At 35.3% G+C, this 27,995-nt stretch overlaps 5 protein-coding genes across 8 annotated transcripts; 2 read left to right on the top strand and 3 right to left on the bottom strand.

Annotated features, from left to right (window-relative positions):
- Positions 1 to 1,299: 1,299 nt before the first annotated feature.
- On the bottom strand, positions 1,300 to 5,066 carry LOC111799818 (uncharacterized). The gene is made up of 4 exons (XM_023683297.2): positions 4,791 to 5,066; positions 4,350 to 4,422; positions 2,398 to 3,111; positions 1,300 to 1,618 (listed from the first exon to the last, which is right to left on the bottom strand). Exons 2-3 carry the CDS (start codon positions 4,406 to 4,408, stop codon positions 2,427 to 2,429), a joined length of 744 nt encoding a protein of 247 aa, XP_023539065.1. The 5' UTR covers positions 4,409 to 4,422; positions 4,791 to 5,066; the 3' UTR covers positions 1,300 to 1,618; positions 2,398 to 2,426.
- Positions 5,067 to 5,897: 831 nt separating this feature from the next.
- LOC111799649 (NAD(P)-binding Rossmann-fold superfamily protein) lies at positions 5,898 to 12,923 on the bottom strand. 2 transcript variants are annotated; one of them, XM_023683075.2, is made up of 11 exons: positions 12,742 to 12,923; positions 12,435 to 12,478; positions 11,323 to 11,440; positions 10,211 to 10,358; positions 9,531 to 9,743; positions 9,135 to 9,269; positions 8,591 to 8,725; positions 8,207 to 8,422; positions 7,161 to 7,285; positions 6,831 to 6,888; positions 5,898 to 6,216 (listed from the first exon to the last, which is right to left on the bottom strand). In XM_023683075.2, the coding sequence occupies exons 1-11, from the start codon at positions 12,831 to 12,833 to the stop codon at positions 6,106 to 6,108; spliced, it is 1,395 nt and encodes a 464-aa protein (XP_023538843.1). In that variant the 5' UTR covers positions 12,834 to 12,923; the 3' UTR covers positions 5,898 to 6,105. The 2 variants fall into 2 exon arrangements, with proteins under 2 accessions (XP_023538843.1, XP_086981984.1); XM_087125858.1 differs by having other exon boundaries at positions 12,403 to 12,478; positions 12,742 to 12,757.
- A 1,044-nt stretch (positions 12,924 to 13,967) lies between these two features.
- On the top strand, positions 13,968 to 16,405 carry LOC111799661 (putative phospholipid hydroperoxide glutathione peroxidase). Its single transcript, XM_023683093.2, has 6 exons — positions 13,968 to 14,206; positions 14,849 to 14,925; positions 15,136 to 15,197; positions 15,286 to 15,404; positions 15,906 to 16,073; positions 16,158 to 16,405. Exons 1-6 carry the CDS (start codon positions 14,060 to 14,062, stop codon positions 16,188 to 16,190), a joined length of 606 nt encoding a protein of 201 aa, XP_023538861.1. The 5' UTR covers positions 13,968 to 14,059; the 3' UTR covers positions 16,191 to 16,405.
- Positions 16,406 to 17,272: 867 nt separating this feature from the next.
- LOC111801110 (uncharacterized) lies at positions 17,273 to 19,234 on the bottom strand. Of its 2 annotated transcripts, XR_002816083.2 has the most exons (4): positions 18,693 to 19,234; positions 17,903 to 18,158; positions 17,640 to 17,726; positions 17,273 to 17,536 (listed from the first exon to the last, which is right to left on the bottom strand). XR_002816083.2 is itself a non-coding variant. In XM_023685094.2 (2 exons), exons 1-2 carry the CDS (start codon positions 19,165 to 19,167, stop codon positions 18,079 to 18,081), a joined length of 555 nt encoding a protein of 184 aa, XP_023540862.1. In that variant the 5' UTR covers positions 19,168 to 19,234; the 3' UTR covers positions 17,785 to 18,078. The 2 variants fall into 2 exon arrangements, 1 of the variants encoding a protein (XP_023540862.1); XM_023685094.2 differs by lacking the exons at positions 17,273 to 17,536; positions 17,640 to 17,726 and having other exon boundaries at positions 17,785 to 18,158.
- Positions 19,235 to 23,273: 4,039 nt separating this feature from the next.
- Positions 23,274 to 27,531, top strand: LOC111799628 (rho GDP-dissociation inhibitor 1). Of its 2 annotated transcripts, XM_023683048.2 has the most exons (8): positions 23,274 to 23,412; positions 24,730 to 25,054; positions 25,122 to 25,281; positions 26,113 to 26,306; positions 26,389 to 26,455; positions 26,761 to 26,982; positions 27,063 to 27,187; positions 27,300 to 27,531. In XM_023683048.2, the coding sequence occupies exons 4-8, from the start codon at positions 26,187 to 26,189 to the stop codon at positions 27,378 to 27,380; spliced, it is 615 nt and encodes a 204-aa protein (XP_023538816.1). In that variant the 5' UTR covers positions 23,274 to 23,412; positions 24,730 to 25,054; positions 25,122 to 25,281; positions 26,113 to 26,186; the 3' UTR covers positions 27,381 to 27,531. The 2 variants fall into 2 exon arrangements, with proteins under 2 accessions (XP_023538816.1, XP_023538815.1); XM_023683047.2 differs by lacking the exons at positions 23,274 to 23,412; positions 24,730 to 25,054; positions 25,122 to 25,281 and having other exon boundaries at positions 26,096 to 26,306.
- The last annotated feature ends 464 nt before the right edge of the window (positions 27,532 to 27,995 follow it).

Genomic DNA, 27,995 nt, shown 5'->3' with positions numbered 1-27,995 from the left:
CGTTCTTTCTTATCGAACATGCGTCGTCCAAACTTTTATATAAGCTAGAAGATCGTAGGTATATAAGACGACGGTTAACACATCTCTACCTGATATAAGGCTACGAGGGCTTACCCTTATAAAGATACGTGAAATTTCCATTGTCCTAAACAACTTCATACGTAGATTGTTCTAAATTCTGTGCAAACTTGAAACGCCAAACCCTTGTAGTTTTAATTGCTTAAATTCTTGAGGGATTGTCCTCTTTCAGTGGACAAGCTGGCTTAATTGTCTGCTAAGTGTTCATTCTAGCACATGCTCGAGAAGTTTCAAATTTCACTGAAAGATTGAGGCACCAGTCAATCAGGGTGAATTCAAGCATGAGAAATTTTGTCCTCAAGGTTGGGTTATGGCTTTTGGTGCTGAAGTTTAATCCAAATGATGCTTAGCTTTTGAAAAATGATGATGTTTATATGAAAAGTGCAGAGGTGCAGCCTTGCTTGGGATTGCTGCGGGATGAGCTGATAGGGTGTGGATTATAGGGTGCAGTTAAATTTAGAGATGTATATGGGTGGAAACGAAGAAGCCCTATTCCATCTGTCTCCGCCACCTATTTCAATTTTACCATCATAAAATTTTTCATTTATTTTTCTCAAAATTGAGACTCATTCCAGTGATGAATTTTTCTCTAAATTTTTAAAGAAATATTAGTTTTTTAAAAAATAATTAATAATCTAGTCACATTTCATAAGTAACATATACGAGCAGCATAATTTATTCTACGAGACTTCAAAAAATATCTTCAACAAACATCTCAAACAAATGAAATATATACATATAAAGCAAGGTGAGGTGAGATCAGGAATGAAGAATATAATTCCCTTTTGATCCCATTTAGCTGACAGGGAGAAATCTCTAGTTAATCTCTATTCGGGTTATTGGGCAAGACAGAAGACCAAATATAATCTCTGTTTGAGACAGATCTCTGTAAGTTAAATAGACATCTCTAGCTAAATTTTGCAGAAGATGAATGGAACGATTGGACGGACAAACTATAAGTGAACCAAATAGTCAAATGTGCAAAACCTATACCATGGCGCCAAGCTATTAGCAAACTTAAATAGGGATTTGCTAAGTGTTTGAGATGTTGGTTTTGTCGGCATGGGATAAGAAAATAAGTTGGTGGATCCAAAGGTTTAAGCATGAGACTTTAGACAGATATATAGATAAGTTGCTTCCTATTGCATAACATAGAAATTTCCCCATCCTTCTAAGAGTATTTGTTAAGCGGCAATTCCACACATCAAATAATAACAAAACTTGGACCATAAGAAACCAGCCTTTATGAAAACTAAGGTAAACCCTTGTCCAACTAGCAGCTCATACATATAAATATGCAACATATTCTGAACAATCTTTCTGGTCTAACATTTTTGGTGTGTTAAAAATTTCCTGAATTCTCAAAATAATTAGCATTTAAGTTTGTTACCTCATTTGCATTACACAAATAAATACCAACAGAAATATTGCTCAAGGCATAGAGGTCTTCCCCAGTCTCGCCCCTGTTAATTGAAGGCTCTTGCTGCCTTTGCTGGAAAATATACAGTGCTCCCTCAAATTTGTTCTAACATAATTTGCACTGCAAAAGAATTTAAGATCAGATATGCATGCATGCTTGCATCTTCTTCAGCAACGGAGAACTCAAAGCCAATGAGTAATACACAACAGAGCTTGGGGTGCCAAAACCCTAAACCCTAAACATAACAAAAGAAGCAACTCTATGCATGCTGAACATTAACAATCACTTCTTGATTAGAAATATACTGCATGCGTTTATTATGTAGTTTCTCCTATTAGTTATGTAACGCCTCAAGCCCACCATTAGCGGGCTTTCTCTTACGGGTTTTCCCTCAAGATTTTTAAAATGCGTCTGCTAAGGAGATGTTTTCATGCTCTTATAAAGAATGTTTTGTTCTCCTCCCTAACCGAGGTGGGATCTCACAATTTAAAATTGAGTTTCGTTAATAGCAATATTTTGTTTAATTTTTATACCCTTTATAAGTACTTTTGAAGTCAATATCAAAACTGTGATCAAAATGGATTGCTATATGAGACTTCGAGCTATAAAATCAATAAACACCCACGTGATATATTGCAATTCTATCATTGTGTTCGTGTCAATAATAATGCAGGAATTTAATCGTTGAGTATTGAATTAGCATGTTAATTGGTGTGTTCCTGAATGCACAAATATTAGAACCATAAAACAGATTCATCTACTCTATATGTTCAGTATAATCACTCACTCCTAGTCTATAATATTTGATAAAATCGATCAAATGAAATATATTTTATGTATATAATGTTTTGAAAGAAGGTGAAATCATCAGCGAAGAATAATGGAAAAATAAATATTACCTTGCATAAAGCCGAAATGAACTAATGCCTTAGACTTGGATCTGTAGCCTATGTGTTTGACTTTTCAATACCCATCTGTTTTGTCCTAACAAGTTGGGGTATTCTTCTTCATAACCATGAATTTCAAGCTTTCCATTTGAGCAATCCTCTGCAAGCTCAGAGTTGCAGCCATGGTCAACAATGGCTGATTGTTTAACTCCTCTCAACCCTTTCTTTACAGCTGTATTTTTATCAACATTCTCGCTATTCATTTCATAAACATCTTCCAAACTACAAGGCTTTGCCACTGCCAAAATATCCACCATCAACCGTTTCTTTTGTTTCCCTTTTCGTCTCCTGTCATTTTTCCTCGACATTCTCGAGCAATCCACCGACCAAATTGGCTGTTTCTCAACATCGAGACATGAATGTGAAGTTGTATTCGTTTGAGGACCCAACATATCAAAAGAAACATCATGGGATATCCCTGATGAATAACAGATTTCTCTGGAATTGTTTGATTCTGTAGCCGCTGATTGAATGACAATGGGATTTTTGTTGTCTGGCTTAAAATCAATCGAGTGGTCATCTTCAGATGATTGAATGACACTACGAGGGGGATGAATTGGTGGCAAAACATCGGTAACACCATGCTTCTGACACAGAAGCAGGTACTTGTCTGGAAATGGCCAGCAATCAAATATGTTCTTTTGACGACAAGAAAGGGTATACTGTCTGCAAACAGATGATCAGAAGCGACATAAAAGCCAAGTCTTGTCCAAAATTGTTAAAAACTAGCTTAGGTAATATAAATAATGGATTCTGAAACAAAGAAAAGAAAAAAAAACACATTTCGATTTTAAATATTAGATTTCGGTCTATAGACTATAATTTCCTTTAACCATGAGCTAAAATCTAACTAAAAAATGATCTAAGACGCTATTAGACCACAGCCCAGTCTATGATATAGATTCTGGTATATCATAGACTGCGCACTGGTACCCCAAACCATTCTCGAAGTGGACCTGACTGCCGTCCAAGATCCCAACAAAGCTGCAATGCGTAAAGAAACCCAACTCGATAGCCCTAACTTCATTGCCCGGAGGATATATATCACTCTGACAAAGAACATGCTTATCATGAGCTGATAGGGGATCAACCTATCGAGGATCCTCGGACTGAAGTAAGGAAGTGAATGTTAGGAATCACAGATCTCCACAATGGTATGATATTGTTCACTTTGAGCATAAGCTCTCATGGCTTTGCTTTACTTTGGGCTTCCCCAAAAGGCCTCATACCAATGGAGATAGTATTTCTCATTTATAAATCCATGATCTTCCACTAAATTAACCAATGTGAGACTCCCAATAATCCTCTCCTCGAACAAAGTACACTATAAGTCTCCCCTGAGGCTTAACCAATGTGGGACTCCCAATAATCCTCAACCGTGAGTACCACAGTGGGCTGTGGTTAATCCTTTTAGTACAGACCCTAACGGATTAGACCATGTTCAAGTGACTATATAGTCTATACTAACAGAGACCACAGTGGACTGTGGTTTATATATATATATATAATTTAAGAAAATGGATAAAGGAAGGAAAACAAACCAGAGTAGCTAGACCAGCTAAGTTTTTCAACTTGCAACGAGCTGAGGAACTTCTTGACCATATGATAACAACAGAAACAATTTATTTCATCGTATTGGCATCCATTTGGATCGTTAAGTTGTGCAATGAAACCAATATTTTTTCAAACAGAGAAAAAAACTAAACAAAATTCCCTCGTTTGATTCCGTTTCTAAGAACAATAAAAGGGGGAAATGTTCATGAAATTTTAAATCTGATAAAGGTTAAATCCCAAAAAATAAAACTCATGCTCAAGATGGAGAGAATAGCAGATGAATGCAGCGTCCAAGAACATAAAATAATGGTAAAATTTACACCTCAGAACTTTAGAATGCAGAATTTCACCTAATCGAGAAACGTTTCGCATAATTTTGTTCGTGATTTTCGTCTGCTGGATTGATCATATTCTTCGTAGCGCCTGTTAACGCCAAATCTTCACATCAGTATGCGAATTCATAACTTTCAACAAACATCTCAGATTGCGGAGCAAAAAAACATAATCAAATTACGAAAAACCACACAGCACTCAGCTAAATGAAAAACGAACAAACAAAAACACAAGAGCGTAAACCTTGACGAACAAATGGCTCATGGAGAGGTTCCCGAGCAACAAAAACCTCATAAAATTACAGCTAATACAATAAATAGTTCAGTTCCGTAAGAATAACGAAAACGGGAAGCATTCCCGATGAAGTAGGGCAGAAATGAAGATCATCGACGAATGCAATGAACAAAAACGACAATCTGCATTGGTATGGAAACGAAATTGTTGAATGTTAGTATTACCTAAGCAATTGGTGAAGTGAGAGAGTGAAATTTTTGGAGAGTGAGAAAGTGGAGCAGGAGATTTTGAGTTGGCGTGTTCGTTCTCGTAGTTTCCAATGGAAACTTTCAAAATTGTTTGCGATGAAGCAGAGGAAACTCTGTCGCCATTTTCGTCTTCTGTGTGATTCTTCAAGCTTCAAGCTTCAATCTTCAACGATGGAGTCTCAGCGGGAGAGATCATTCACCATTCCACACACAACTCAATCATTTCAGATCATTTACCTAATGCACTTTCATTACTTTCATCATTCTTTCCTAATACTTTAATTTTTAATTATATTTATAAAATAAAATAATAAAAAAAAACATAGAAAACACGTAGAAAAGGGAGGGAGGATAATTAAATATTATCTTGATTCTAATAATTTTTTAGAATCCTTTTAAAGAAAAATACTCCTAAAAGTTACTCGAATTTAGATGAATATTTTAAATTTAAAAAATAATTATTTTTATTTACTTTTTTTCCGATCATATTTTAAAAATTTTATAATAGCTATCGAATTTTAATTTAATATTCGTATAAATTTCCGTTGATAATTGTTTAACACTAACTTCACGATCATATTTTTGCATGAACTTCAAGAAAAAAAATCTAATAAAACCAAAACCTTATAAAGTAACCACAAAACCCGTTCTCATGAGAATGTCCATACGACGAGGGAATGGAAAATTACATCACCGTCCCTATCACTTATCTCAATCTTCATAATTTTTTTTTCTTTTTTTGTATTTATCTTAAATGATAATTTCTGTGTATTGAAAAATGTAAATATATTGTAATAAAATATAATAACATTTTATAAGAAATAAAAATAATATATATACATACATACATACATATATATATATATATATATATAAATGCGGTGTCATCTTCCATTAGGTTTGATGCAGCCGCGGGCGGGGGCGGCAAGCCACCATCGTTGCTGCAGCACCATATGAACCATGCGGGCGCAACCGTCCTTGGCCAAAGCCATTATCGCATCCGTATTCCTCCTTACATGAAACGACGGCGTTTTACCATTGGTTTTCAGATGAGCTTGGAGTGAAGTGGGCGTGAGCGATACATGCTAAATTCTGCAGAATGACTTGCATACAATTTTGTTACTTTCAAATTTTTCACTATTCCGATCACAAAATCCAAAAACGCATCGAATGCATGTTCACTAAACTCGATGAAACCGAAAACATGAAACAAAATTTAGATGTGAAGAACCGACCTAATTCTGTATAAAAATGATAATATTGGGGATAAAAGCAATAAATCCCTATGTTTTCATAAGAAAAATTCCATCTCAGCTCGCTTCAAAACACCGGTTACCCTTGTAAAGAATTCGGGTTCGTTTTCCTTTATGTCATCTAGGGTGGCTGACTCATGTTCATCAGCCTGCATCAAAGAATCAAATTTTTCATCGATCATAAAGAGCTACTAATGATTCACATAGGTACTTTAGAACCAAGATGAAATCATTATGGTCCAAAATGGACGTTCAAAGTTGAGGGACCAAAACAAAATGTACATTAAGTATAAGAACGAAAATGAAATAACTACGAGAGTTTGAGAACAAAATAAAATTTAAATCGAATTTTTATTCCACAATTCCTTTTTCCATTGAAAATGAAAACAAGGTAAGGTCGGTTTCACCAATTTACTTGCATAAACAAACAAGTGCAAATGACAGCGTGGGTAGTAAGCGGACCATGGCTGCTTTTTGCACTTTGCAGTAAAATTGGAAATGCTTAGTCAGTTTCACAATAAGACATTGTTAGTTGAACACGACTCTCCACAATGGTATGATATTGTCCACTTTGAGCATGAGCTCTCATGGCTTTGCTTTTGGCTTCCCCAAAAGGCCTCACACCAATAGAGATGTATTCCTTACCTATAAACCCATGATCGATCATCCCTAAATTAGCTAAGGTGAGACTCCCTCCCAACAATCCTCAACAGTTCTTACGATTAATTTCTAGAAATTCATATAACGAGTAAAGCTGAATTACCTCTTTGAACCTCAAAAGAACCAAGTTAGCCACGGATGCTGGTTTTGCTCTGTCCCACCTAATTTGTTCACAAAAAATGTCAGCACCAGAGAAATTGATCTATCAATGCGATTTTATAGAATTCCGAGTAAAATATATGTTTATCTTCCTCAATAAGATATATAAAACCCAAAAGAAATTACATAATTTTAAAAATGGCGATGGTTATAATGTGTTCATGTTCAAAGAAACGAGAAAAAGTGTGGCCCAGATACCTTTTTATTTGAATCCACAACAAATATTATGGCATATTAGGCAACAGTGTAACACCACCTGGAAAGCTATTCATACCTCACAAGCATTAATTCATTAATAGCTCGCCACATTCCCCGTCCAACATCTTTTGCGAATTGGTCTCTTGCGCTTCTTCCATGCCAGAGCTCTTTTGCAACAAACATCACTTCTTCAACATCTACCTACAGTAAATGACACCAGAAGACACAGATACATTATTAGAATGCTAAGAATTGGAATCCAACAACAATAGAATGATAGGTTGTAGTTGACAAAAAAGATGCCATCTATTGATGAGTCATTCAGACATGGAAACTAAAAAGTGAATAACTGGAATAAAAGTACTTCTCACACTCAAACCCATCGTGAACATGTTCAAATCAGAAAACGTCATCACTCCACTTATTGATGATTTTAAATTAACTAGAAACTAGCATGCATCCATGCAAACAAATCCAAAAGAAAACAAAAAAGGACAATGGAAACTTGAAAATAACAAGTACAAAATTTGTGAGATCCCACCTCGACGGGAGAGGGGAACAAATGCCAGCGAGGACGCTAGACCCCAAAAGGAGGTGAATTGTGAGATCTCACATCGGTTAGGGAGGAGAACAAAACATTCTTTATAAGGGTGTGAAAATGTCCCCTAGGCAGACGCATTTTAAAAACCTTGAGGGGAAGCCTGAAAGGGAAAGCCCAAAGAGGCCAATATATGCTAGCGGTGGGTTTGGACCGTTACAAATGGAATAAGAGCTAGACACCAGGTAGTGTGTCAGCGACGACGGTTAGCCCCGAAGGGGGTGGACACTGAGCGGTGTGCCAGCGAGGACGCTAGGCCCCGAAAGTGGGTGGATTGTGAGATCCCACATTGATTGGAGAGGGGAACAAGTGCCAGCGAGAACGCCGGACCCTGAAAGAGGGTGGATTGTGAGATCCCACATTGGTTGGGAAGGAGAACGAAGCATCCTTTAAGGGTGTGGAAACCTCACCCTAGCAAACGCAGAAAGCCCAAAGAGGACAATATCTGCTGGCTGTTACAAAATTAAATAAATCTTCTGATCAAAGGTAAAATTAAATAAATCTTCTGATCAAAGTTTGCACACCTGGACTTGCATGGCAGTACCATACAATGATTCCTCATGCTCAATGAGTCGCTGATGAAGCAATCTATAATGTTCGATGTCCAAATTAACGACAGGCTCTGTTTCCACTTGTAGCCCTGCTAGTTGTGTCACAACATATGAGGCCATTACCTGTCCAAAAATTGCAGGGATGGTGCCTAGAACAGGTATGATGCGAACTCTGAACCCAGGTACTATCTGATATCAGGATAAAATTTCAGAATGTGCATTCACAGAAATATTTTCTTAGTGTAACACCTACCCACTATTGTTCAACACTCGAATATATTCATTCATGGTCAAGTCAAGAATTGTAAAACTTGAAAGCAAGTACATAAAGTAGCCCCAATGGATGCTGGTCTTCACCTGATAATCTGACGGATTTTCGGCTTCTCCACTTGGTCCTTGGAATGGAAGCAGCTTTGCTTTGGGTTTTTCTAAAGAGAATACAACAGGAATGCCCCCTTCAATGCCATAACCCTTCCGCAAACGGTGCCTCACCTACAATTAACAAATAGCCATAACCTAAATTCTCAAAAAGGAGGTTTAAAATGTCGCTGCATTATAATATAATTAACAGGAAAATTGTAAAATGACGTACTAATAAGTAATAGCAAAACACAAGAAAAAGAAGTTATCTACTTATCACGAAAATTGTATTTCAAATGCTTTTAAGAGTTTCACCTACAAAAATTATTCTGTCTTTCACTTACTAAGTGACTCTCTAACCTTCTAATTGATTTCCAAATGTGGGCCAAAATAAATGACCAACTTTCTTCTAGATTAAGAGTTCAATTTAACACATGTTTCATAAACAAAAAACTTCTCTGATGCAGCCTTCTAAAGAAGGAAACTGGCTATTAAAAGATTTAGCTTAAAAAAAATTCTCGGCACATGCAAGAAACATTACAGCTCTAGATAATGGGTCATTTGTTGACTCTCTTAAATCAGCCACGCGAATTCTTGTTGGGTCAGCTCGAGCCCCAGCTCCTGTTGCTGATAATACTTTCAAGCCCCTACGTACACATGCAGCAAGAAGTGATACCTATCACATATGATATACGAAGACGGTTATGGTAAATAACCTCAATAAATAGTGAATTAATGCTTCATTTACATTTCTGAGTCCACTAATTTTCTAAATACCATCATCCTTATTTATCACCTCTATATATCAATTTGGCATCGATATTAAAACCACTGCTAAATATTTAGAACTAAATTAAAAAAAAAAATAAAATAAAAAAAAAAAAAAAAAAAAAAAAGAAGAAGAAGATTTGTTACAGCCTTGCAGATAAATAGTCACCTTTGTATCAATATTGTCAATGCAGTCTAAAACAAAATCAGGTTTCCCAGAAAGAATTTCTTCTTCAGATGTTGCGTCATATAATAGCACTTTTGCTTCTACTTGACACTCCGGAAAGATGGATAGAAAGTGCTCCTTCAGGCACTGAGCTTTTGGGACACCAACATCTGCTCTTGTTGCCACGGCATGTCGATTTAGAGAAGAAAGTGATACCTTTTCAAGCAATTATCAAATGAGTATGCATGCTACAAGAGAGAATATAAATGCATTGTTTTCTTTTTCATACATTTGAATGTACATATAATGTACTGACAATCAATTTATATGACGAACAAGGGGAAGGGGTTCATAACATTCTAAAATACATGAACTATATACAAGTATTTTCCTCAAATTCTCCTCTTTACCTACTGGGAATTGAACCTCTAACCAAGGGTTCGACTAACACTTAGGCCATCCTCTAGGTCAATAGGCTACGAGATTGGTCGGTAACTATATAGAAGTATTATATCAAATATAAAAGCTAATGAAGATGACTGAAGCCTTCTGCAATCATGAGAAGGGAAAAAAAAATCTTTTGCAGATAGAAAGCAGTGGAAGTCAGTAGTTCCAAAAATGAAGTATAATCAAACAGATTGTACAAAAAAAGTCACAATTCTCCTGAAAGATATGTATAAGACCTGGTCAAAGTCAACAAGGAGAAGCCTGCCAACCCCTGATCGTAGAAGCATCATAGCAGCATGACTCCCAACACCACCAAGACCAATTACCACAACATAAGATGCAGTCACATTCTTCTGTGCGCTAAGGCCAAAGAACTGAATGTTCCTAATGACAATAGGCATATAAATAACATGTTAAAAGCAAAGCACATCAATGCTAAACATATGCCTTGATAAGGTAAGGAAAAACCCAAGTTACTTTATTAATCTAAAATTTATTGTGCCCATTAGAGAACCAATTCCTTTATATTCAACTAGGCTTTAGAGACTGAATTAATTACAAAGGTTAACAAACAATATTTACCCAAGGAAGATTAACTACACAAAACTTAAAAAACTAAATAAAACTAATAAAACAAACAATCAAAATAATTACAAATATAACCTAATAATAACACTATATCACACCTGGAACCCAAAAAAACAAAGTAGTGATTTAAATAGTAAAAACTTATTGCATGTTAATATGGGACACTTTCAAGGTGATATACACTCACTTGTTATCATAGCAGCAACAGGGGTTCTAGGATCTCTATCTCAAAATGTCAAACAATTATTGAAGAAAGAGATGAATTTACAAGGTTGCCTATAGATCCTCCATTATATTTTAGGAAGACATGGACGGACAACTATCTTGATGTACTTCTCTCATCCTAGAGAACATTAAGAATTGCTGAAACATGGAAGTACTGCTGGAATCTCGTTTTAAATTCGCTTCACTGAGTTCTAAACTTGATAACATTAAACAGAGTATACCTATCAAGCTGGAGCATAATTAACGATGAGGGTTTCAAAAGACCCTGGATTACATAATTTCCATTCTGAAAAATTGTCAGAATTGGGGGAAATGTGTTTTAGTATATATGGAGATTTAAGGAGAATATTAGTCATTTGTCCTTTAATGTAATTTTATGCACCCCTATGCACATAGTCACAAGTAAATAATCAGAGAACTAATAGAAAGGGACGAATCTTAATGAAAAAACTTGAGACACAAAAAAAAAAATCCAAAAATAATATCAAATCCATCATAATATAACAATTTATGAAAAGCAAATGAAAAAAAATACCTTGTTAGTTGTTCGGAAACAATTTCATCAGTTAGAAGGTCTACATCAGAAATCCCATGACTGGTGCACGCAACAACAGGACTGCCCTTAACAGTGGTCTCAACCATATGTCCATTACCTTCAATAGCCATTATAAGAACTAGCTTATTTTAAATGATTAGTAAAACAAATTCACAGGAAATACTAAAGCAGGAATCATGAATGAGACAACAGAATTATTTGAATGATCGTTTCCTTGTGTCGAAGGAATGGGACTGCTAATTTGATTACTTCAGTATATCGACAAGCTAAAATATTTTCTGACCAACATGGTAGTGGTCTAGGGAGAAAAATTACTGAGAGAACTTAGAGTAGTAATTTCAACAAGAATAGTCGGATGGACTACTATAGTGAGTCTGTTGACTACTAGAGTTGAGTTGAGTCGAGAGAATGGATTTGAAGCACTTTGAGTAATAAAATAAAGATCGACCCCTGCATCCAACCTAGTTTTGGGACTCAAGTCGGGTGTGTCATACTTTTGGGCATAAGTAGTTAAAAAAAAAAAAAAAAAGGCTCTTCAGCAACTCTCATCTTTGGATACAAGTTGTTTAAGAGATCTGACATGTAGGTGGATGGTAGGTTCTATTCTTTCTATTTTCATCAAAATCGAAGCTATGCCACTTTTCAATATGAGGAACCCCAACCCTATTCAAACTCGAGAATTTGGGTGGCTGGTACCTCTACCTCTTGACCCATATAAAAAACAAATGCATGCATTCCCTTCTCTTTCAGAAGTTGTTTAAGAATACCCACAAGACCTTCTCTGGGATTGACTCGAAAAACAATAAAGAAACAAAAAGGAGGAGGAGCACAATCTCAGACCTCGAGGCAGTTTCGCACCACAAAGTGGAATCTGGGAGAGCTCGACCAGAGGGTAAAGACTACAAAGATACATTGTTTACAAAAGAACACTAGTAACTATTTAAATGACTAAACAAAAGTTGGTAACATACCCAACAAGCAAAAGGAGGAGAAAGGAAAAGCAGCCGTTCACATATCATATAATCTTTCAAATGCAATAAGCCAAGGGATGGAGGAAACCTGTGTTCAGTATTCTTGCAACGATTACTTACCACGCAGCTTGGTTGCCTTCGTTTCAGCTTGGTTCGCTAACCGCCTGCAATAATACAAATTATCAAACTACCATCTTAGTCAGCTAGCTTAATTAAACTACTCAGTTTTTCCCCACAGTAGCAATTTAAGCTTCTGAATCCTTCTTTTCATGATAGAGAAGAGGAAACATAGCCAGAGTATCTGTATCATTATTTTCATTTTCCGCGACTATTACTGGTGCTCTAGATAAAGCTTTTGAGTGTGATTAAAGAATACAAAAATGGAATAAACGGCATAATAAAGAAGTGATTCGACTGATAAACTTGCCTGTTAATGAGCTTGAGGATGAAGAAGGTAGAAACAGAACCGAAGAGAGCTCCAGCACCAACCATTGAAAGAGACTTCAATTTTCCCTCCATTTTCCTCTACCCCGCCTCTCCACTTTCCCACTGAGAAGCGGCTTCAGAATGCCCTGCCCTCGTATGACCCCTAAACCGACCGTTCTTCGTTTCCTTTTTTTTTTTTTTTTTTTTTTTTTTTCTCATTTTCTTTTTCTTTTTATTATTACTAATATATCTTAATTTTAAATATCAAACGTCCCCCAATCATTTATTTTCCTTACTAATATTAAATATTTTTTATTTTTTTTTAAGTAAGTTTGATTGAGTTATAACTACCTATTTAGATTGGTCGAATTTGTCGGGTTGACTCAACCAAAAAAATGTCAACCTATAGACCGAACCTATTTTTTACTTATCATTACTCGTTCTAAATGGAATTCAAGTACATCATTAGTGTAGCAATGGTATATCGATGTTCATTAAAAGAAAGATATTTCAGAAAAACCATTATTGTATTAATAGTTCATTGACCGATCATACTCGTTCAAAATTCATTTAAAGTATAGTAGTAGTACATCAATGATCTACCATCACTCATTTAAAGCGTACTGTACATCAATCGTGTATGGTCAGTAAAACGCCACACATATTAAAAATTACAATTTTAAATACTCATCGGTCAACGCTCATTTAAAAATATGACATTAGTATTAAATATATGTCGAGCATAATGTATTAAATAAAGTTGAAATTTTTATTATAAAAAAATTAAAATTGGCCATAATAATTTTTAATTTTTTTTTTATATAGGTAAATGTCGTCACTAATTAATGAGGATTTTTTTAAAATATATTATTAATGATAAAATAATTTTCTTTCTTTTATTTAAATATTTATAAAATTTGAAGCAACAAAATAAAGCTTATTATCTATATTCCGTTCTATCCAAAACATAAATTAAAAGAGAAAATGTTATTTAAAAAATAGTTAGCAATATTTTATTTATTAAGAAAAAATGGAAAATAAATGAAGTTGGAGGAAAGTTTCAAATACTCTCTAGAGTACCCAATATAACGTGGCAGTTGCTGATTTGTCCGTGACGAAGGGTTTTTAAGTCGGCGCGTATGTGTAGCAAAGCCGAACCAACTTACCCGCCGTGTCATTTTTCTAAACGTATAAATCCAAAAATGGGTATTTAATAAATTGCTGATGTAAACAAGGAAATAATTTTCTTTTGCTCTCACCAAACGCTGAACCAACTACGTAGGGCGGCGTTGAAATTTGAACATTGAATTCTCTTCCAAATGCATTTTCTTCAAATTGTCAATTGGATATCGCTCTTGATTCTCTGTGCATCAGCATTTTATTTCTATCGCACAGCCCAAATTTCTCCTTTCCCTCTGAATATGGCTCAAGAATCCTCCAATTCCATTTATGATTTCACTGTCAAGGTATCGTTGAGCTTCATCGCTTTTTAATTTACTCTGTTTGCTTAGAAATCCTTGGTTTTTTATGTCACATGGAAAATCTTCTGTGTCGTTGTTGTTGTTGCTGCGGCTGTTGTTCTTCGTTTCGCTGTTGAAGTGATTTGTTTGTTTAATTCGGTAGATCATCGATTAGTAGTTGTCCTTGATTTTGGAAGTATCTGAATTGTCGGACTTCGAAATATTCGGGATTCTTTTCTTGGCTTTAAATAGCATTGCCGTTCGCTGGCGTAGGTTTCTTTGTTGAGAGGATTTTCATTTTAATTTGTTTTACTTCGAAATATTTGGGATCCTTAGTTTTAACTACAGAATGAGAAGCCTTTGTATTACCTCTCGTTCTTCATTTCATCGACTTTGGCTTCTTTATTGAGGTGATGTTCAGTTTAATCTGTTTTTATTTCGGCAATTTTTTTATTAGTTCGCCACTGACTTTGGATATATCAGACATGTAAGATCCAAATCGAAGTACTAGGGATCCTTTCTGTTTTACAGCTGGTTTTTCATTTCGTTGACTTTGGCTGCTTTATTGAAGTGATTTTCTGTCTAATTCGTTCTGTTAACTTTTTTTTATTCGGGAATATCTGAATTGTAAAATGGTTTTCTTTGCAGGATATTCAAGGGAATGATGTGAACCTTAGTCAATACAGGGGGAAGGTTCTTCTTATAGTGAATGTTGCTTCTCAATGGTAATTTTTATTTTCTCATGGAACTATTTGAATGTTGTCAACTCTTCAAATTCACTCACGAAGATGAAATCATGTGCAAATGTTTAAAGTGAATTAAACAGAACCACCATTATATAAGGTTAGAGAAATCAATAAGTGAAAATGGGTCGAAGACTGAGAAAAATGTCGAACTGTATCATTAATCTTCTTAAGATCTTTGTTGTTTTGCAGTGGTTTAACGCAGTCAAACTACAAGGAGTTAAATGTATTGTATGAAAAATACAAAAATCAAGGTCAGGCTTTAATTCATGGCAACATCAAAACTCATGAAGTTCTATATTTCAAGACTGTGGTTAGTTTAAACAATACTTATCTGAGCAGGTTTCGAGATATTGGCATTTCCTTGCAATCAGTTTGCAGCACAAGAGCCAGGAAGCAATGAGGAGATTCAGGAAACTGTATGCACAAGGTTCAAAGCTGAATTCCCCATATTTGATAAGGTAATCATAATATGATGCAAACTTTAAATAAAGCAAGTTGTCTTTAAATTATCAGGTTTAAACTATAGTGACAATCTACTATGAATATTAAATATCCTGGAGTATTTTTTATATCAAATATTGTAGAATTATTCATTTGTCTCAGCGAAATAATTAATTGAAGCGGGCCAAATCTTCATGGTTATTAGATCACTAAATGCATACAAGTTAGCCAGTTTGCAGCAATAGATTTTGTTTTATAAGGATACTCAATAAGCATATGATTTGAACTTTATTTGCGCAGTAGGACAAGTACTTTCATGCCACAAACACTGGTTACTAGGCATTTGTTTGTCCAATTATGGGAACAGTTAGGATGAGTTTGGTACTCTTGAATCGTTGAAAAGTGCTTTTAGCGAATTAAGATTTCCTTAACTTTTTTTTTTTTTTTTTTTTTTTTTCACTTTTTAAAAACTATTCCAAAAGATTCTTCTAAACCTGCTTCTAATGTGGTTTTGTTAGGTTGAGGTTAACGGGAAGAATGCAGCACCCATTTATAGGTTCCTGAAATCACAAAAGGGTGGAATATTTGGGGATGGCATCAAATGGAACTTCACAAAGTTCTTGGTGAACAAAGAAGGGAAGGTGGTTGATAGATATGCTCCTACCACCTCGCCTTTCAAGATTGAGGTTAGTACATTTTCCTCTGATCAACTTTATATAGATGAAGACTATATGAAGAGCCTTATTTTATGTTTCTTCCTCATTCTGCAGAAAGATATCCAGAATCTGTTGCAATCTGCTTGAAAAACAAGGTCAGGAACCATACCCACCCAATAAATTCCAACAGTGCTTATTTTTAGTACTCTTTCGTTGTTATGTGAATGCACTTATGAATGTTTGTATGAACCGGTTTGTATTTTCTCTAGACCTTGCATGTAAGTTATGCCGTGAAGTTTGAATTCATTGACGCTTCTTGTCCATTTGATCATATGTAAAATTGAATTGTGTGATTACATCAAGCTCTTTTTTCTTCCCCCAACACCAACCGGTGTCTTAGCCACACACAAGAATTTCTTTCTTTGTTTGTGTGAAATCTTATGTCAACTTAAGCATACTTGAACTAATTAAGATATGCACCCTTCAACAAAAAATTGGGAGTTCGAATCTCCGTATTGACATGTTGAACTTAAGAAAACCCTTTGTGAAGTCTTATGCTACATATACCACATGAAAATAAGCTCTCCCTATTGCATTACATGAACAGAAATTTCATGTAATGCATTATACCAAAACTTCACATTTGGTAAATTAACCCAATAATTTAGAAGACACTTAGTAACACAGTCCATGAACATAAATTTTCCAACTTAACCATCATTGAAGCTTAAAATTAATTACGTGCCAAATCACAACTTCTCAACATAAAACGCCAAGGCCTAAGAGCTTGGAAAAGCTCAAATATGGTTTGAAGTATCAAAGTAAAATACCGATAGCATTTATTAGACTGCCTTAATACAGGAAGTTTCCAGAAGTTGGCCCAATCAACCTAATTATTCGGAACTTGGAACGAATTGCTTTTTATAATCACTTCTTCATAATAATCTAAAATTAGAGTCCATTTTAATTAACATATTAATGCACACGTCAGTTCATTGTCGACCACTTTTACCATTTCTATAAATTGAATGTTGAGTAAAAAAGTTTAGATTCCAATTTTATGGACATAAAAGTTTATGGTAAAAAATTTTAAAAAAGAAACTTTCTTAACAATAATAAAATCTCAAAAGGTTAGTGCCTTCTCTTTTCCTTTTTCTTTTTAAAAGTTTGGTCACCTGTTACTTAAAAAAAATCTAAAAATACAATCGTTATCTAGTGAACACAAAAAATTAATAACAAAAGACATCATTAGCTCAGAATCTTTCGATTCATACAAACATTTTTTCTTCTATGGCATTCAAGCCGCGAAGGGAGACTAGAAATCATAAGCAGGGACGACATGTTCCCTGGTCTCGATCCTATTTTCGAGTCGTTGAATAGCATAAAAGAGATTATACCATCTACAACTCAAAATAAAAACCCAAGAACTTCCCTAGTCAGACATTGGAATAACAAAGAATGAACATTTCTCCCTTGCTTTCCATTGACAAAACCTGATAGTTAGTAAAGTCAGTGTCAGTTACCTTCAGAAATGGGGTCAAAACAGAAAAAAGAGAGCCAAAGTTGATGATGGGTTAATTTAACACTGTTAGTTACCTCAGCATATGCAAAAAGGTCAGTGAAAGAGACTTGGGGTGTTGGGTTGGGTGTTATGGAAGCTAACCTCTCAAAGAGTCAAACCCACTGCATAAAAACCATCAACTACTGCTTAAACCAACCAAATCAAAAAACAAGAAATAGATTTGATGAACTTATTCATATTATTATCATAAATTTATTCCCAATTTTACAAAAAGAACTACATATTTTACAAAATATATCTTAGTCAGACTCATTTTGGGGTATGGTTAATCTCAAACCTGATACATTCTTCATCTTCTTCTTCTTCTTCATAAGTCAGACTCATCAAACAACCCGTCATTCATTCGTTCCATCTTTACTCGGACGCGTGCCAAGTCGGTTCACCATAAGGCTAAAGGTTACTAGTGCAAAAGATGCATTCCTTTTTCTCTGCCAAATCTAGTGATGATGCTTCTTAGTTGCATAATCTAACAGTACATGCCACTGCCTGAGCCCAAAATTTGAGCCTTGCCTTAACATCTTCTGGATGATCACCTATATGACCAAACATCACCAAAAATTCAGAACCATTCCTTTAAAAGGTATAAAAAAAATTGTGATCTAGAGAAAAGAAGGACAAATACAAACTGGAATCCTATGCATTATAACCATATGGTTTGTATCTGATAAGCTTTAAGTTATAAGTTAGAGAGCATATTAGTCTTTTGTTCTTGAAAAACTTGCAGATAAAACAGGTAAAATTGAGAATCCCCACGGAATTCAAAGTGATAAGCACAGGTTAGAGTGAAGACAAATCGAAAACTTTTGCCTCCACCCCACCAGTAAGGAACAAAAACCTAAACAGACACTAAATCTGTCAGTTTTCATACTTATCCATTCTATTTTAGAGTTCTAACTATTGGAAAAACTCCATTCTAGTCACTAAATTTCAACAGTCATCACCTCATTCTCGATTCAAACTGCTTACAAATCATAAACGAGCTACAGAATCCAGATGAACAGAAATGTACGAGAAAAAGAAACAAATCCAGTTCCAAAATCAAGATCCAACAGAAAAGAGCCACTAACCAGGACTGGAGATCTTCCAATTCGCAATCGGACTCGACACTGACGAACACGAATCCAACGCCGTCGAGCTCTCCGGCGACTTCTGGTGCTCGTCCATGTACTTTTGGCTCATGGAATAACAGAGCTCCAACGCCGGCAAAGTGTTGCAGAGCTCCGGAATCTCATCGTAACTGAAACCAAACCCTAGATCCACACACCCTTTAAGCTCATCCAGATCCTCATCCGTCAAGCTCTTCGTCCTCATCAACTCATCCTCATCCTCCACAAACCCCTCAAGCAAAACATGATTCTTCTTCTTCTTCTTCTTCATCTTCTTCGTCAAATTTTCCATCCCCATTTGAACCGACTCGTCCAAATCCGAATCCGACCCGATTTCCTCACCCTCTTCAATGGAGGAATCCTCATCTGGGTCTTCTCGAACTTCATTCACAGAAGAAACCCACAATTCAGATTCGCTGAAGAAACCACTTCCCATTTTTTTCTCGTTTCTCAAACTCGCCTCTCGTTCTGTAAAACGTGTCCGCGGCAGAGTTGGAGAAATGGGTCTCCGTTTATAAAGCGAGTGAATAGAAAAAGCGGCTTTTTTTTTATAATTATTTTTTTCTGTTTTCTATTTCATGCATGTATGGGGTTATAGCATGGATGATAGTATGTACATACATGACATGATGACGTGGATAGGGACAGCTGTTCCTAGAAGGTGGGATGATGACAAAAAACAGAGGTGGGGACACGTGATAGTCATGTGGGGACAGGAGATTCCATCAATCGGAGAACGACAACGTGGGATGTGGGGCCCCGTCTTCCGACAAGTGGTGTTTGGTGTTGATCCCTTCCTACGTGTATGTACATCCACATCCACATATTATACAAATACAAAATAAATATTTTTCTCTTTTTTTCTCTCTAAATTATATAAAAAAAAAAAAAATGTTGCAATAACGACGTGTTAATGATTAAAATATTTATCTTTTCATTGATAATTTGTAATATTTATTTTTAATGTGAGACTTAATTTACCGCGGTTCGTCAGTGGTTTGGTCAATTTTTTATAAGCGGTTATTATTAATACGTGGTGTTTTGATCGTCAGAGCTACTACCACGGTAGCACGGGTATTTTAAATTATATATATAATATATATATATGGAAAAGGTTAAATAAAAGTTAAAAGATTGTTTTAATACTCTTCATAAAATGGTTAAGGATAAATAGGAATTTAATATTTATCCATTAAAAATGAAACTAACCTAATACTAATTTTGGAATAAAATTGGATAAATCTAGACCATTTCTGGCACGTGCCGACTGACACGTGGGGATGCAACTAGATTTTTGTTCTGTTTTTTTTTCCCTTTCCTTGTCATGTCGGTCGTTCCTTCCCATATGGTCTTTAAAATATATATTGTGGTTTGGAAAAAGTTTTATTTCTTTTTATTTCTTTTTACTTTTACACTTAAAAACAAATTAGTTTTTTCATAAAGGTTTCCCCACACCCCAAAAAGACAAATAATAATAATAATGATAATAATAATAATAAAACATGTCAAAATATATTCATAGTTGTATATTAATTAAAAAAAATAAAACCTTAGAAATCATATTCATTTTTTAATCTTTTTAAAGTTACCTCAATTAATTATAATATATATTATAATATACACACGTATATATTTGAATATGGTGCTTGCCACATAGGTTTCGATGATTTCCATTAGGGTTAGGACAACGAGATCACAAGAAGAGGGGGATTCTAGACGTGGTCGTTGTTCAAGACCGATTAGGGACTTGGGCTTTGACCAATGTTTCTCTTCTTTTGTGAGATCCCACATCGGTTAGAAACGAGAATGAAACATTTTCTTATACGGAAACTTCTCCCTAACAGACGCGTTTTAAAACCATTAGGCTGATAACAATATATAACAGGACAAAGTGGACAGTATCTACTACGTTGGGCTTGAGTTGTTACAAATCGTATCAGAGCCCAACATCAATTGGAGAAAATAACGAAACATCTCTTATAAGGGTATAAAAACCTCTCACTAGTAGACGCGTTTTAAAATTATAAGGCTGACGACGATACGTAACAGGTCAAAGCGGACAACATCTACTAGCGGTAGACTTGAGGTGTTACATCTTTCATTTAATCCGTAGTCTGACTCACTTAGCGTTTACCTATTGTACTCTATGTTGAATATTTCAGCCTCATATAGTCCTCGATTCTTTTGTGCACGTCCTTGTCCTTATGATACAATTCCATTCCTAACGATAAGAATAAAGTAAGATAAGTATTGATTATCGAATAATAACAAAAACGAGAACGATAAATTAAAAAATAATAATAATAAGGAATGAAAATGAAAACTCATATCCATAAAAGGGGCATTTTGGGAATTATGATTTGTTACAAGACTTTAGCAAGGTTCATAGACACCATAATTTTCTTGTGGCTGTGGGTCAATCGTTGTGTCTATGATACTCCAACTATAATAATAATATTCCAAGAATCTTTTATTTTATTTTATTTTAATTTTTATTCAGCCAAATCCATCATTTTCTGATTTAAATGACCGAATTGCCCACAAAATCTGGCACTACCTGCGTATTTGATGTCTCCACTCCACGTTTCTCAGACGACATTATTTAATTAAAATTTAAATTATTATTTTAATAAAATTAAAATTAAAAAATATTTAACCAAACCCGAGTCTCGACCAATATTTTTGAATAGAATATTCAAATTTGATGAAAAAACCTAGAAATGGGTTTCGATCTCGAACCATTTTTGTGTAATTTATAATTGGGACGTTAAAAAAAAACCTGTTTCTCGTTTTGTTCTCTTAATATATTAATTTGAGATTGTATTCAGATTAAAATGAGACCCGAGAAAACTCGTATCCCTGTGCACGAGACTTTACAACTTAAACTCGAGCGCGAAAATTTTATTTGAAAGTTATTTTCGTAATCATTATTGGGAAAATAGTGGGAGATAAAAAGTTGAGAGAGAGTTCATTGGGCAAATAATTATACCTAAGGAATCAGAGTGCTTTTTATGTTAAAAAGAGACCATTTTCAAACCATACAATTTTTGGGCATGAATGTGTCCATGTCATGAGACACAAGAAAGATATGCTTGGGTGCTACTGCAACGTTTGAACTCAATATGAGTAAAGTGTATCTGATCGAGTTACCTTTAACTTTTTATATGCTTTATACAGAGCACATCGTGCTACGTGGGACAACCACAAGAAAGAGATCGGCACTTCATCGTTTGAATTATCAAGTTTCATAAGAAAGTGGATAAAATAATTTATGACAACATGAAGACGCCAACTGAATAGCTTTAAGGGATAATACCCTGTATTTCTCGAGCAACTTTTTTATGTACTAGATGAGTAATTTATTTAACCGTTATCAGGGTCGATAGTCGAGCCAAATGTGTTTAATTGGCCCAGAGAAACTCCACTTGTACTTAAATGCTTTGCTTCAAACTGAGAGCACATTGCATGCTTGCTTAAGTTTGAATGTTCTATCGAAATATTCAAGTTTGATCGAGAACGAGTTTTACTCTCCAAGGCTCGACCTTCAAAGTTAGTCTTTGATTTCTTCTCCTCCTCCAAGAGTCGTGTAAGCCACTTGTGATAGAGCTAATACATCATTTGGTATAAAGAGTTTTCTTGATGCCTCCGTTTTCGTATAAATGAGAAGAAACTTTGTCTCGAGAAAAAAAAATTATCTAGATGAGGAACATGAATTGTCCACTTTGCCCCGTCATTAGCCTTACCGTTTTAAAATGCATTTGTTAAATAGAGGTTTCCACATCCTTATAAGAATGTTTTGTTCCCCTGTCGAACAGATGTAGAATCTCACAATAACACAACTATTCTTCTCGTCATCAAACTCTACAAACGGTCGTTGTCTTCAAATTTTGCAAGAACGACCGAAGAGAAAGTGCAATATCGAAAATGGGTCCAATACAGTTCATTGTTATTCGCAACTAGTTTGATCTGGTTCAACATAGTTCGGTGATTTTCGATCTGATTCAATGAATTTTTCTCTAATTTTCGACTCGGTTGGGTTGATTCTTTCGTCTAAATTTACTTTCTCACTAAATTATAATTTAATTTGGATGAATTTGCTTCAATTTTATATGGTTTAAGGCCATTAATGGTCCTATTGATGACGTGGATTGTGTAGGCTTAGTTAAATTGTAAGTGGTCCCCCTCAGCCGAATGCTTTTCCAGCCTTTTCCCCATATTCACATGTATGGATGGATGATGAATAAAGACTATGTCCACCGCATCCATCATGCATGGATGTATGTATGTATGAGTGATTCACGATATAGCCACGTAATCACTAAGGGGCAGGAATCCAGTACGACAGTTACAGGCTAACAACCCACGTGGCCTGTCACTATCGGTCAATAAAATTTCCTTCCTCCGGAGACAAATAAAAAAAAAAAAAAAAACTCATATTTCTTTATAACTTATATGGAGCGACATTTTTGGTTAGATGGGACCCACCACCTTGTGGGACCCATTTTGGGTTTTCTTACAAAATTATTTTTAATTGTAAATTAATTTCCAGCTGTAAAAGTTCTTAATTTCTTGATTTTATATGATATTATACTATTTACCAAATGAACAAATATATTATTTACACATCGCCGGAGTTCTAGACAGTTCGTCCTCGTCGCCGGAATCCGTTCGACTTGCTCGGGTGAGTACATTGGTTATACCTTCATTCTTGGAATTTAAGAACTGGAGTTCTTCTCTTAGAAAATTTTAGTCGGCTTGCTCTCTGAAAGAATCATAGTGTTTTCTATTATGTGGGAACTTAATCCCTCAAGGTTTTCTGAGCGAGTTAATGTCGGAGATGTTATGAATCTAGTGTTCGCTCTGTTTAGGGCTTACGTTTCTTTGATGGTAATATTCTGTGTTCTGTTAATAATCTTATTTCCAGATGTGTTTAGAAAACAGTTTCCACGTATTTTCCAGAATTCTGTCATCTATACAGATTTGTGAAATAAGAACAGTATGAAATTTTCGTCCACTGACATAACATTGTATAAGAGCTGATGGTGTTTCATTCAAAAACTCAAAAAAACATAGTCAATTCGATAATCTGAGTGTTGTGGTGTGGTGGTAATGATAAACTCAATCATATTCAACCGAAGTTTGTTAGCTGGGTAATTACATCTGTTCCTGTTTGTTATTAGTGCTGTAACAAGAGAATGGTACATATGTATTTTCAACTGAGATTGCTTATGAGACATGAAATATAGGCTCATATCTCGGTGGATGTAGATCAATTATTATGTTGAACCACTTGAAAATCTTGTGCGTTACTCTGCTGTTTCTTTTCTTTTTCTTAATCTTTTTTATTGTTCCTTCTTTTTTCTGGTTAAATTGCTATTCATTTATGCTTATGATAGACTTCCATTATACTTGACCTTTGTAAGAAGAGGGGAGAGGCGACAAGTGATGTTGAAATATGTTAAATGGATAGCTTATCCTTCTTTTCTTTTGCATGGGCCTCATAAACACACCACTCCGTATCTAGCTCTGATACCATTTGTAACAGCCCAAGCCCACCACTAGCAAATATTGTCCTCTTTCGGCTTTTCCTTTTGTTGTTTCCCTGAAGGTTTTTAAAAGGCGTCTGCTGTAGAGAGATTTTCACCCCTTTGATAAAGAATGCTTCGTTACCCTCTCCTATCAATGTGGGATCTCTCAGTTAGATAGGAAAGTTAGTTAGGATGTAAGCTTGGTGTAAACAAGGAGAAATAGTGAGAATGCAGAAATTGGGACGTTAGAGGAGTCACTAGGCCAACTGAAATACAATCTGTTGTACTCTGATTATGCAATTAAACCTAAGGCCACGGTTGATTTTTTTATTTTTGCGAAAGGTTAAGAAACTGAAAACAAGGAAAAGTAATAGAGTTGTAAAATTATATCATCTTAATCTTTAACTCTTTGTCCATTGCGCTGCATTTCAGCGTTGCCATGCTGAATCTGTCTTTTTGACTTTATGCAGGGACAAGTCCAGGATCACACTGTCGATTACACAACTTGAGGAAGATCCACTTTTGGAAACATTGGATAAAGTTATATGGCAGGTTTGTGAAACAACATTGTACCCAACCCCAAGCCCAGGCCACTGCTTGCAAATATTGTCCTCTTTGGACTTTCCCTTCTGAACTTCCCTTCAAGGTTTTAAAACACATCTTCTAAGGAGAGGTTTCTACACCCTTGTAAAGAATGTTTCGTTCCTCTCCAACCGATGTGGGATCTCACATTTTACTGCAGCCACTTTCCCATTTGAAAAGAAGTTCACTCTCCTTGTTCGTGCTGGAAATTTGGTAGTTCTCTCTCCTTCTCACACGCATATGGACATGCACAGATACTAATCCTTGTATCTGAATTTAGGTTCAAGAAATACAACTGACAACATCACTCGATCAGGAAGGTCTAAAAAGGGCATTGCAGCGGGTATTGCAACGCGTCCCATGATTTCAAATCAGAACACCTTGTTCGATTTTGTATGAAGCTGTCTGTAAACAAGATGCTGTCAATTCAGTTGTTTCCAGTAAGTTGTATATTTTGTCTGCTTTGTTCAGCTATTCTAATTGTTACAGGTCTTGTAAGCATGGTTGCTCGGTCATTGTCTGACAGCGCTCTGCTTGGAAGATTTGTAGTCTCTGTTTTTCATAGGCAATATAATAGTGGGTAAAGTTCAATTAACCATAGTTTCTATTTGATTTCTTCCTTTATAAGTTTCATTATCCTTAGAAACCGATAGATTTTATCTTATCAAACATCATTATTTGTTGAAAATAGATCATTCATGGAGTCTAATTTGGCCCATGAGCATCTCTCTTCGTACATCTCATGTCACTATGGAGGAGACATGAGCACGAAAATAGATCTTAACAAAGATCAATATCGTCCTCAGGTTTCATACCAGTATTCGACCCTTAAAAAAAAAGAACTTCGTATTGAACATCAACTTAATAACACGATGCACCAAAAAGGAAAAAAAAAAAAAAAGTAAAAAGGAGCTAGCCCATCAACATCAATTGATGTAGCTTATTGTTGAATACAAAATCCTTATGATTTGGTACCACATAATGAACTAATAGTTAGCTGCAATAAGTATGAACAAAATATGATCAGCCAACATACTCATACAAAAGCATGTATTTTGTGTATGAAAAAAGGGTTGGCTGCTGGTAATATACTCAAAACAAATGATTATATTGTTGCCCTAAACAGTTTCTCTTATCTTCCACAACTTTTATGATATAAAAGGGAGAGGGAAACATCTATTTTTAGCAAGCCTAGCTTCCAAAAGCATCTACACTTCTGGTGGCCTAAAACTTTCTCTCTTCTTCTTTCTTCATATATTTTACAATGTCAGCTGTGGTTGGTTCTCTCTCAACCAAGAACGTTAAGTTCAACCCTCAAGTAGGGGAGGAAGAGCTCGGTAAGTCTATGAACGATCGAGAAGGAGAAGAGATTATTGAAGAAGACGAAGATGACAAACTTAAGCCTGAGGGAGAAGTCGATCTCGGTCCTCGGTTCTCTATCAAGGAACAACTCGAGAAAGATAAGGTAAGTTCGTAAGATTGAGTTTGATATGACTTTTTAACAATACTTTTGTTGATCCATCATAGCTTTGGTTTTGTTTTTCTAGGATGATGAAAGCTTGAGAAAATGGAAGGAACAGTTGTTGGGTAGTGTTGATCTCTCTGCCATTGGAGGTGAACATGAATTTCTTCTTTGTGTTGATGCTATTTAATTTTAAGAACAACCATATCTATTCGAATGGATCTCTGAAGCGGATTCCTTGAATTCTTATAGATATAACCAACATATCTGAACAACATCATTATTGAAATCACTGACCATATATCTAATATTGATCATAATTTATAAGAACATTTTATAGTCAAAGTAAGATTGAGACGGGTTAAAGGTTTACTCGACGTCACGTATCCCGAGAAAGCCTACCCGCTGTTGACTTATGATATGATCAAAGGATGAATGATGTGTTTTGGTGAAGCAGAAAGCAAAGAAGCAGAAGTGAAAATCCAGAGCCTAACAATCCAATGTCCAGGGCGAGCAGATCTTGTGCTGCCATTGCCATTTACCAAAACTTCCAAGAGCAACAGCCTCTTCGCCATCAAGGAAGGCTCCCGATACCGACTCCGATTCAGTTTCGTTGTCGTTGGGAACATCGTCTCCGGTCTCAAGTACACGAACACTGTCTGGAAGACTGGCGTGAGAGGTTTGTTTCCATATAAGTTGAAAAAGTTGAGAACTTTTTACATCTGTTTTTGTTTGATGGGTTGAATTTTGTTTTGACAGTGGATCACACCAAGAAAATGCTGGGAACATTCAGTCCTCAAAAGGATCCATATGTGTATGAAATGGAAGAAGAAGTCACACCGTCTGGAATGTTTGCGAGAGGCTCTTATTCTGCAAGAACAAAGGTAAAAAACCAGACAAAACATTCGTAGATTTTAAAACACAGCAGTAAATCAGCGTAGTTTTCTGAGGACAAAATTGATCAAACTGTTCTTGATTGTTCTTGTTTTGTCCCAGTTTGTGGATGATGATGGGAAGTGCTTCTTGGATGTGAGCTACCACTTTGAAATCCAAAAGAATTGGGCAACACCCTCTTGAGATATTGTTGCAAAGGGAGAAGCTTTGGGTTTGGATAATGCTTCAATTGAAAGGCTCAACTTATTGTGTTACTTTTTGCTGTAATCCAATAGGGATTTGTGTATCACTTTTGTTCATTCAATATATATTTTAGCCGACGAACTTACCTTTCGGTATCGGTGCATACACATTGGTTACTTCAATCAATATCTCAACGTTATTGGTTAATAGCTAAGTAAAGGTGCTACAAATATTTAAATCATAATCAACATGTGCTTATAGTTTTTTAGTACAATTAATTTTCGGGAAACTCGAATGTTCAAAGTTTCTTCTCAAAAAGTATGAAACAATATATATATTTTTGATATGATTCAACAATTTTTCGAGAATTAGTGTGTAATTATAGCCATAAACTCTTTTGAGCTTTTTTTTTTTTTCTTTCCAACTCAAGCCGTTTTTATTATATAAGAGACTCAACTTATTGATTGAATTATTCGGGTCATTTATTCAGATTTTTTGTTTTAAGAGTTGCAAAGGAACGAATATCCAATGAAATGTATAAATATTGTATCATAAGTAAAAAAAAAAAAAAAAGGACCGGTTAAATTTGAGCTAATTCAGTACAGACTCAAACTA

The sequence above is a fragment of the Cucurbita pepo genome, chromosome 8 (genome assembly GCF_057944985.1).
Source record: "Cucurbita pepo subsp. pepo isolate OVF chromosome 8, ASM5794498v1, whole genome shotgun sequence".
Lineage (NCBI taxonomy): Eukaryota > Viridiplantae > Streptophyta > Magnoliopsida > Cucurbitales > Cucurbitaceae > Cucurbita > Cucurbita pepo.
This window is presented reverse-complemented; position numbering and strand designations above follow the sequence as displayed.

Coding starts and splice junctions, on each gene's coding strand:
- LOC111799818 (XM_023683297.2), bottom strand. CDS start 4,408: ATGATCAATCCAGCAGACGAAAATCACGAACAAAATTATGCGAAACGT. Junction 3,112..4,349: donor GCGAAACGTTTCTCGATTAG/GTGAAATTCTGC, acceptor ATCTGTTTGCAG/ACAGTATACCCTTTCTTGTC.
- LOC111799649 (XM_023683075.2), bottom strand. CDS start 12,833: ATGGAGGGAAAATTGAAGTCTCTTTCAATGGTTGGTGCTGGAGCTCTC. Junction 9,270..9,530: donor TTGACAATATTGATACAAAG/GTGACTATTTAT, acceptor CATATGTGATAG/GTATCACTTCTTGCTGCATG. Junction 8,423..8,590: donor AAAATCCGTCAGATTATCAG/GTGAAGACCAGC, acceptor TCCTGATATCAG/ATAGTACCTGGGTTCAGAGT.
- LOC111799661 (XM_023683093.2), top strand. CDS start 14,060: ATGCATTTTCTTCAAATTGTCAATTGGATATCGCTCTTGATTCTCTGT. Junction 14,926..15,135: donor GTGAATGTTGCTTCTCAATG/GTAATTTTTATT, acceptor GTTGTTTTGCAG/TGGTTTAACGCAGTCAAACT. Junction 16,074..16,157: donor CCTCGCCTTTCAAGATTGAG/GTTAGTACATTT, acceptor CTCATTCTGCAG/AAAGATATCCAGAATCTGTT.
- LOC111801110 (XM_023685094.2), bottom strand. CDS start 19,167: ATGGGAAGTGGTTTCTTCAGCGAATCTGAATTGTGGGTTTCTTCTGTG. Junction 18,159..18,692: donor TTGGAAGATCTCCAGTCCTG/GTTAGTGGCTCT, acceptor TTGGTCATATAG/GTGATCATCCAGAAGATGTT.
- LOC111799628 (XM_023683047.2), top strand. CDS start 26,106: ATGTCAGCTGTGGTTGGTTCTCTCTCAACCAAGAACGTTAAGTTCAAC. Junction 26,456..26,760: donor TGATCTCTCTGCCATTGGAG/GTGAACATGAAT, acceptor TTGGTGAAGCAG/AAAGCAAAGAAGCAGAAGTG. Junction 27,188..27,299: donor CTTATTCTGCAAGAACAAAG/GTAAAAAACCAG, acceptor GTTTTGTCCCAG/TTTGTGGATGATGATGGGAA.